Source organism: Myotis davidii, unplaced genomic scaffold (assembly GCF_000327345.1).
Source record: "Myotis davidii unplaced genomic scaffold, ASM32734v1 scaffold223, whole genome shotgun sequence".
Classification (NCBI taxonomy): domain Eukaryota; kingdom Metazoa; phylum Chordata; class Mammalia; order Chiroptera; family Vespertilionidae; genus Myotis; species Myotis davidii.
The window spans coordinates 208,439-217,883 of NW_006294609.1; the positions used below are offsets into that span (position 1 = coordinate 208,439).

Consider the following 9,445-nt stretch of genomic DNA (forward strand, 5'->3'; position numbering starts at 1 on the left):
GGCCCACCCTCAGAGCGCAGGGGCTGGAGGGCCACGGGGTCCCCGCCCCGCCGGCCTGCCGCCTTGAGGCTCAGGGATCGCAAGGCCCCCGAGAAGGTGTCGGCAGCGCTGAGCGGAGGGGAAGGCGAGTAGGTGGTGTGCAGACCACCAGGGGGGTAGTCGGGGAGGTCCAGGCTGGGCTCAGACGTGAAGTCCAGGCTGTGGAGGCTGTCCTCCCCCAGAGTCAGGGAGTCGGGGCCTGAGACCTGCAGGGAGAGAGGGTGCACGCCTGCCACTGCCCACCCGCCACGCCCACCTGGTCACCGATGCTCTGTGCCCACATGGAGGCTGCAACTTAGTGACATCAAGGTGGTGGCAGGTACAACCAACAAGCCGTCCCAGAAGCTCTCCAACCCCTGGCCACACCACCTGCTCCGTGTCCACCAGAGAAGGAAGTGGGGGGCAGGGTGAAGCAGAGCAGCAGCCCCAGGTGGTACCTCCCGGGGAAGGGTGTGCACACTGTTCCAGCTGGTATTCCCGGGGTGGGGGTGGGGGTGGGTGTGCAGGGACAGCTGGACCCTGAGGAGATGTCATCACCACACAGGGACCAGGGCCCTCTCTTGGGCGCCCCACCTCTGAGTGTCGGGGCACGACAGGGCCACCACTGGCCACTACACACACCCAGGGCAGTGTCCTTAGAGCCCACCCAGCTCCAGGGACAGCCACACCCACAGGGTCTTTGTGATTCAAGGCTCAGGCTGGAGACAAGAACCTGCAAAACTTCAAAACACAGAGCCCAGCTAGCATGTCTCAGTGGTGGAGCGCTGACCTATGAACCTATGAACCTATGAACCAGAAGGTCGAGGTTCAGTTCGAGGTCAGGGCACATGCCTGCGTTGCGGGCTCAACCCCCAGTAGGGGCGTGCAGAAGGCAGCCGATCAATGATTCTCTCTCATCATTGATGAGCTCTCTCCCTTTCCTTCCCTCTCTGAAATCAATAAAATATATATAAATTAAAAAAAACAAAAACAGAAGAGGCATGAGTGGGGACAAATGTGACCTCAGGGGCCAGCCTCAGGGGGACAACCCCAGGCCCTCTTTAAGAGCCAGGACAATCCCAACAAGGAGGTGCCCTGGATGAGGCACCTAAAGCCCACCCCTATCCCAAGCAGGGCCACTGCACACGGGCCAGAGAGGCTCGGGGTCACTGCCGAGACCAGTGGGCCCCGAGAAGAGGGGCGTCTTGGGTGGGTGGGGGCTGGTCGAGGTGTGCTGGTCCAACCACAGGGCTGCCTCTCCATGGCTGTGACGGAGGGCGGCCAGCCTGGGAACGCTTGGGGAATTCCTGGGAATTCCTGGCAGTCCAGGGCCACCGATGGCTCCACAGTGAGCACAGAATGCTTATACTTGGGCAAATAATGTGCTTTCTCAAACAATCTCAGATTCTTCTGAAGCCTTCCCGTGGGCCTGACGGAGTGACTAATGGTGCAATTCCTGGCATCCTGGCACATACTGCTCCTGGGGGCAGCCGCCTACTGGGCCAGCAGACAGTGCCGGCCAAGGGAGTAGGGCCAGGACCGCCTGCGCCAGCCCCTCCCAGGACACCCTGCTCCGCTCCCGTCCACTGGCCCTAGCTGGGATCTCTGCAAAGTGGGATCTTGCTGACACCCTCCATGACGCCGGCAGGGCCTCCCACGGGGTGAGGCCTCTGGGGGTGGGGTCTCCCGGGCAGGGCATCAGGGTAGGGCCAGGTTTCCTCACCTGCTCGCTTGGGCCACAGAAAGGCGCTTTGGGACCTGTGGGAAAGGCAGGCCGGAACTTGTACATGGCGGGTGTAGGGGGGCTGGTCCTCTGGGCCGACAGGGCGCTCTCTGGGGGAAATGGACCACAGTCAGGCCAGGGTCAATCATGCCCCTCCCCTCGTTTGGCTAGCCCCTCCTCACCAGCACTGCCTGGGCGTGGGGTCTGCCGGTCACCGCCAAATGAGCCAGCCTCCGACTTGGGGGGCAGTGGCGGCCCCAGGTCCAGTGGCTTCTCATCCAGCCGGTCCAGGCTGCCCTTAGACTGGGAGGGGGCATGGTCAGTGGTGGGTAGAGCGTAGGCCAGGGCTTAACCAGGGATGCCTCCCTGGGGCCCTGGGACATCGATTCTGCCCCAGGATCTGCCCAATTCCTCCGCCCTCCATTCCTCCAGGCCCCTCCAACCTAGCTGCTTCGCACCTCCAAGCGTCTGACCTTCCCCCCCTCTCCGACCCACCCAAGGGCCCCCACCTTGCTTCGGCCCAGGCCAGCCTTCAGCCCGTTGTCACTAAGCTTGACCTTGAGCGGAGGAGCTCGATCCAGGAGTTCGGGCCGAAGGAAGGGCGGCTTCAGGCGAGCAGCCAGTGGCAGCCGGGGCGGCTCCACCACATACCTGCACCGGGGAAGAGGGGGCAGTGGCGAGGCCGACCCAGTCTGAACGTATCCCGAGGGCAGGGCCAGCCCCACCTGCCAAGGGCAGAAGTAGGCCAGGCTTAGGGTCTGCAGCAGCCCACCCTGAGCCCGGGCAGAGGGCCCCTTGACACCCCACCCAGGCCTCACCGGGGAGCCAGGGGGCTGCACAGCACGTGCTCCACGTTCCCATAGCAGCCTCGGGTGAAAGGATTCACGCCTCCACGAAACTTCCCCGTCACCTGTGGACAAGGGGTCCTTCAGCCAGCATGGCTACCAGGGCCCAGCCCACCATGGGCAGAGGGACAGCTGGGGTTCCTCCTGGGTTGGTCAGGGTCAGCCCAGGGTGACCCCAGCTTGTCCCTGCAGGGAGCTGTGGAACTTCCGGGCCCCGAGTCACTGGTGGCTGCAGTGGCAGAGCTCCACCCCCTTACCCCACCTGGGTACCTGAGTGAGTGCCCTGCAGCCTTGCCCTGACCCCCCAAGGTCCCAGTGCAGGCTTGACCCTCTCAGCATCGGGGACCCCCATCCCTGTCACATCATGGCCCCACCCAGGGTCTGCACCTGCTCATTGGTAGTGCGCCCCCGAGTGACCAGCACCACGTGGAAGCCGGTGAGGCCGATGACAGGGATGAAGAAGAGGCCAGCCACACACATGACAGCCATGCTGGCCCGTTAAGGCCAACGGCCAAGGGCGAAGACACAGAGCAGGTGCCTGTGGACAAACTTCCCACCCACCCAGAAAGGGCAGCCCACCCCCTGGGGGTTCCCAGGCAGCTGACCCACCCCCGAGTCTGTTTCCCCTGAGAATGTGCCCCCAGCCCACACTGCCTCTGTGGGCGGGCCAAGGATACGTGATGGTGGTGTGGGCGGCTCCCAGCCCCTCGGCGTGATTCAGCACGTAGACCAGGCCGAAGGCGACGACGCCCACCATGTGAGCGCTGAGGGACAGCAGGAACAGGAAGAAGTAGCGGTAGTTGCGGCGCCCGATGCAGTTGTTGACCCAGGGGCAGTGGTGGTCAAAGTCCTGGGCAGGAGGAGCACGTCAGGGTGAACGGTGGGTGGGCGGGGGGACGCAGGGGGTGAGGGACATGGTAGGAGGAGAATGGATGGGATGGCGGGGCGGTCACCTCTACGCAGTTGTCGCAGACGCTGCAGTGGGAGCAGCGCGGTGGGCGGTAGAAGTGGCAGGTGGCACACCACTTCATACGGACCTGGATGCCCCGCACATCCACGTTCTTGTAGAGCGGGGCTCGGAAGTCGTCCTCCTTATCCTCGTCCTCATCCGCTGTGGGCCAGAGCCAAGGGTGGTGGCAGGAAAGAGACTTCCCTGGCAGGAGAGCCCCTCCCCGATCTCTGCCAGCCCACCCGTCAGGAACCCCCTACCAAAGACTCTCCCCGTGTCAGCCACTCACACTCTAGTGAGAGAGAGCGGATGACCTGCCCCAACACAAGGTCCTACCTCGGGGGAAGACGCCAGGGTCCATGAAGGTGGCCATGCTGAAGTTGGCCAGGACGAAGAGGAAGATGATGCCATTGTAGACGGGAACGGCTGGGGACACAGCACGTGTCAACCACGGGCACCTGTGTGGCACAGCAGGCGGGTGAGGAGGGACTTGGGGGCAGAGAAATTAGGTATGTACATGCACGTGCAGGCCTTCAAGGCCACTGTCGATGCTCAGCATGGCAGTCAGGAAGGCCATACTGCTGTGGGTCCTGGCAGACCCCTGCCCACCTGCCTGCTGCTCCTTTGCTCAACCATTGGGCTATGCACACTGTGCATGGTGCACGGACTCTGTGTGCCAGCTCTAACCCCAGCAAGCCCCCTGGTAGCTGTTGGGAATTTAACTCACAGTTGAGAAAACTGAGGTTTAAAGAGGGCCATAGGCCTGGGGTGGCACGACTTAGGGGGGGTGACCAGAGCCCACCCATGTCCTCCCACCGCACCCAGGCTCCCCGGAGGGAAATGAGCCCTTTCTGTCCATGCACCGTGACTGACAGAGGCCAGTGACCCACCAGGTAGCTCAGGCCACCTGTTTCCTCACCTAGATCTGTCCTAGCCCAGCGGGGCCCCTGAGCCTGGAGATCCTCGGGTGTGAGGAGCCCCAATTCTCAGCCAGTGGATGCAAAGTGGAGTGATCCCTGCTATTCCCTGAGGGGCGCAGTCTCAGAGTCTGGGCCACCTGGCAGCGCCTTCTTTTCAGTAGGTCACCTTACTCTCCACATGACAATGCAGAACGCTGGGAGACTCTAGGAAAGAATGACGCCCCCACCCCTTCGAAATCTTTCACCACTTGCCCCCTCTTCCAGGAAGCCTTCCCAGACTCCTGCTGCCCTGTAAGGGTCATGCATACCTCCCTGATGGGTACTCTGCCACAGACAGTCTCTTCCTCAGCTCTCCTGGGACCTAACCAGAGCCCCCGCCAGTCCCAGGGCACATGGCCTCTGGCCCCTGCCCCAACTCACAGTGGGCCCCTGAGTCCCCTCACTCAGCACCCACAAAGCCCCTCTGGCCTCAGGCTCCCCATCTCCCCCATGGTCCCTGGCTGTTGTGACAAGCAGGGACATTCAAGGGGTTTGCTCTCTTCCCAGTTCTGAGGCTCACTGTGAAGTCGGGGGGCGGGGCACGGGGATCCCCGCAGCAGCCCTGACTATGAGCCCTGCCTGTCACCCAGCGCGTACAGGCCACACTGGCGCACCCACGCCTCATTTGGCCGGAGGCCAGTCCCGCCACCCCGGCAACCACCTCCATAGCAGCAGAACTTCGCTATTTTTAGTGGAAAGCAAGAAGCTATTTAAAGATTCCCTTCCCACAGCAGCACGCTTGGCACCCGGAGCCTGAGCTACCCCTTCCCCTTCTCTGGGACCCACCATGGAGGTGGATGCACAGCCTGAGGACGGGGTTCCCTCAGCCGGGAGGGCCTTCCTCTGCCTCCCCTTTCCTGGGCGGCCCCAAGTACCCCCCCAACAGACACCTTCCACACTTTCCACACTCCCCACCCGGCATGCTGGAGCCTAGCATACAGATAGCGCTCAATGTGATCCATTCAGCGAGACAACAGTGGGCGCTAGAGGCATGGTCTGCCCAGCAAGGCAGGGGTGGGGGCACAGGCCCACATGCCAGTGGGGATGGGCTTTTCACACACGCCCGGCCCCCACGGAGAAGTGGAGCACTGTGGACCCCAAACGGGCGGTTTGAACCAGCTCCCCACGGCACCGTCTGGGAAGGGCTGGCCACGTAATCTGCCAAAATGAAAATGTCCCACTTGTTTAAAAAGTGAAGAATTTCAAGACAGTGAAAGCATTGAAGCAAATACGGACCCTCGTGCACCTGAACCGTCCGAGGCCAGTGGAGGCAGCCTGTTCTGGGAAAGGAAGAGGCCGAGGGAACCCAGGATGCACTGGGGCGGGCTGAGGACAGGAGATGTGCAGACACGGAGCGCAGCAGGCAGGTGGGCACTGAAGGCAGGACATAGGGGGGAGACTAGAGTGTGAGCCCCGCCCACCACCGTGTCCAGGTTTGGCTGATGAATACACAAGACCCACCGCCTACCTGCCCTGCACAGTGGACCACACATTCCATCCTCCAGCTGTAGGGGGTGTGGGGTGCTTCTCTTCCCATTTTACGGATAAGGAGCAGGTATCGGAGGGCTTGACACATGCTCAAGGTCTTAGGACAAGTCTGCGTCAGAGCTGGGATTCAAGCCATTACACAGGCTGAACCCCTTGGGCAGCCCCCCCCCCATGCTGACCAGAGCTCCCGCTGACCTGGGCAGCCTGTCCTGCTTTGTCCTCCTTGAGCCTTGATGAACACCCAGGCCACGTGGGCTAGACAGTGGCCCTGATTAGATGCCTAAGACTGGGGTGTAGCTGGGCAGCACTGGGGCCAGGTTTGGAAATCTGCACTGTGATGGGCCAACGCTTACACTGAGGTGCTGGGCGGTCTCCGTCCACTGTGGGTAGCACCTACCACTGCCTGGGCCGCACGTACCCAGGAGGGTACAGACCTTAGTTGGTGTTGGGTAGGCTGGGGAGGGGTGCAGGTCCTCTGACTGGGACCTGAGTCACTGCCCACTCTGCCTCCCATCTCCATCCCCCCAAACTGATTCAGACCCAAAGATTACGCACTCCCACGCGATCCTGTCCCCCGTCCCCCCACCCCCGTCTTCCCCGAGGTGGCCTTCACCCACCAGGAAATGCCTTAAGGGGAGCTGCCTTAAGCTCACGCTTAAGGGGTACGGCTCACGGGCCAATGCTGCCAAGGCCTGGAACTCAGCCACCTCGGGAAACATGTGGGCTAAGGGGGAAAGATGAAAGAGCCCATGCAAACACATGCATATGCATGTACACATGTGAACACTCAGGGACAGATGCACGCACCTGTGCTCAGAACACACAGAGACACACAAACATGCTCCATACACGTGTGTACATAAGTGCACGCTGGACAAGCATGCACAGAGACACATGTCCACACATAATTGTACATAAAAGGCATGCATCCGTGAACACACGTGAACATGTGTTCAACGTGATGCACAAACATACAGATGTGTGCCCTTGTGCACACACTAGCACACCTGCATGGCTACACATACATGGCCACATAGGCACACCTGCATAAACACAGACCTATGCACTTGTGAACACACGTTTCTCCTCCCTCTGACCCCAGCCCCATCTAACCCGGCTGGGCTGCCTCTCGCTGCCCTTCCACCTCTCTGGGCGTCCCTTCGCTCTGTGACCAGGTAAGCACACGGATGTGTGAGGACACACACGCTCTGGGCAGGACCCGACCGGCAGCACTGCTCAGCCCACCCTGAGTCTGTCCTAGGCACCAGGAGGGCCCCTCTGCCCACAGGGAAGTAACGCCATGCCCACCCAGGGGATGGTACACTATAGGCTCGCCCTGCTGCCTACAGCTGAGCTTGGGGCCAGAGTGAGGCCAGGGCTGGAGCGAACGAGTCGAAGCTCTGAGCCCCCCTCTCTGACCAGCCCCTGCCTCTCCAGCGCCAGGGCACACACCACTGCTTTGAGCTCCCCCCACATGTCGAGGCCCCAGGTCCTGCCAGGATCAACAGGGAGACACCACCCAAGGGCATGGGAGGTTATGCAAGGGCAACATGCTCACCAAAGTTAAATGTGGACTGAAATTTTTAACTCAGCCATTTTCATTTAAATTGGGTTCGTCATTAACAGTCTGTGTTCACGCACATGGATACCCAGCGCCAGAGGGTCTGTGGCCACTCTGCCCTGATCAGGCCAGAAAGGCCTCTGGCCAGCTGCACCCACCCACCTAATCCCTACAGAGAGGGAAGCTGAGACTCAGAGGGCCAGGGATACCCCAGGCCACATGCAACAAGTCCTGGCAAGGGGCTCACACCAAGTCCTCCCTCCCCATGCAGCTCTGTCCACCAGGACCCACCATGGTCTGGCCTGGTCCTGGGCTGGCCCTCCCACTGTCCTAGGCCGGGCCTTGCTGCCTGTCCGGGCCTCTGAGCATGGGGAGGGCTCAGACCCACCCTGGGAACCAGCCCCGACATCCAGAAGTCAACCCACTGGCCCCAGACATAGGCATGATGGCCCGGCCCAGCCCCAGGCATTGGTATTCTGGCAAGCAGCCCAGCTCTGTCATCTTCACAGGGTCCCCGTCGTTCTGCAAAGTGGCTCTGGGAGGAGTAAGGGGCAGGGGCAAAAGCCCGGACCCTCCCACAAACCCTCACACCTGTCCCAGCCTGGCACCGAGCCAGTGTGAAGAGCTTCTGGGGCGCAGGGGAACACAACTGCACCAGGAACCTAGGAAGGCTTCCTGGAAGAGAAGGGCCTCTGGGAACCTGCCCTGCGATGTGCTCCCCATTCTCAGAGGAGGGGTACTCCAACCTCCTGGCATATTTTCCGGGCCACAGACTGTCCTAGCAACATGGTCCCAGCCCCCTCAATGAGCTGGCCTTGGTCCTCCAGGCGTGGTTCCTCACCTCGCATGACACCAGGAGCTGCTGCCTGTGCGGACCTGCCCTACGGGGGCATCTCATGTTTACTGAGTGCAGAGAGGGCCTGGGGCCCTCAGCATCCAGTGAAGTCCAAGGATCAAAGGCAGAGAAGACAACCCTGCAGGCTTGAGGGTGGGGAGAGGGCACAGGAGAGCTGCCCCCTCCCTGCACGTGTCTGAGTCTGGGGCAGGCCTGGGGCAGAAACAGGGCAGAAGCATGGGTACTGGGGTGATGAAAGGCCAGTCCCGAGAAGGGGACCGCCTGGGCCCCTGCTTGCCCAGAACCGGCATATTGTGCCGGCATGAATGGGCCGGACCTGCCCCACAGAGCCCCTTCTCAGGGACCCAGCTACCAGGGCAGGGGCAGGCCAGGGTTCATTCGGTCCAAACAATGTGGCCTCGGGGTTGGGCTACAGGGGAGCCCTGTCCTGGGGATAAGCAAGGCTCCCTTCGCTAGATGGTCACTCTACGTGGACCCCGACTAGTGGCCCCGGGTCCCCATCCTGCCACAAAGACACACAGCCATACACAGGGCAGGATGCAGGCGCCACCTGTGGTACCCCAAAGGAACCCTGCACCTCCCAGCACGACGTCCCTGAATCCAGACCCCCATCTGTGAGAACAGAGGAAGACCTGGCATAGGGCAGGGTGCAGAGCGGGCAGCAGGTTTGGAGCCTACGGCTTGGGGGTGGGTCAAGTTCACAAGGACAGGGAGTAAGAGCCCTCTGAAATCACAACCTCACCACGAGCGCTCGACACCAGGCCAGGTGAGCCTACAGAAAGAGACAATGGCTCTCTGGGGTGAGGTCAATTTCAATTTCTTTTTAAATGGTCTTCTTTTTTCCCTGCATTTCACAAGTGCTCAATAGAGAACAAGTATTACTTTGAAAGTTGGGAGGAAAAAAATGCTACATAGGAAATGAGACGTAGGAAATGAGAAACTGAGATGGTCACACAGAGACCCCCCCTCAAACCCTTCACCCCGACCCCGGAGCCAGGACTGCGCTGGGCCCCACCCCTGCAGGAGACCCAGCAGGACGCGTCCCC

At 61.3% G+C, this 9,445-nt stretch overlaps 1 protein-coding gene across 1 annotated transcript in view; it reads right to left on the reverse strand.

Moving 5' to 3' along the window:
* The window catches only part of ZDHHC8 (zinc finger, DHHC-type containing 8), a 13,551-nt gene that overhangs the window by 2,733 nt on the left and 1,373 nt on the right, over positions 1 to 9,445 (reverse strand). The window contains exons 2-10 of the mRNA XM_006768950.2: positions 3,872 to 3,993; positions 3,540 to 3,697; positions 3,264 to 3,436; positions 2,974 to 3,076; positions 2,560 to 2,651; positions 2,251 to 2,392; positions 1,924 to 2,044; positions 1,742 to 1,851; positions 8 to 245 (exon numbers count right to left, since the gene is read on the reverse strand). Of these exons, the coding sequence (XP_006769013.1) occupies positions 8 to 245; positions 1,742 to 1,851; positions 1,924 to 2,044; positions 2,251 to 2,392; positions 2,560 to 2,651; positions 2,974 to 3,076; positions 3,264 to 3,436; positions 3,540 to 3,697; positions 3,872 to 3,993 (1,259 nt within the window). The remainder of the gene's footprint in view (positions 1 to 7; positions 246 to 1,741; positions 1,852 to 1,923; positions 2,045 to 2,250; positions 2,393 to 2,559; positions 2,652 to 2,973; positions 3,077 to 3,263; positions 3,437 to 3,539; positions 3,698 to 3,871; positions 3,994 to 9,445) is intronic.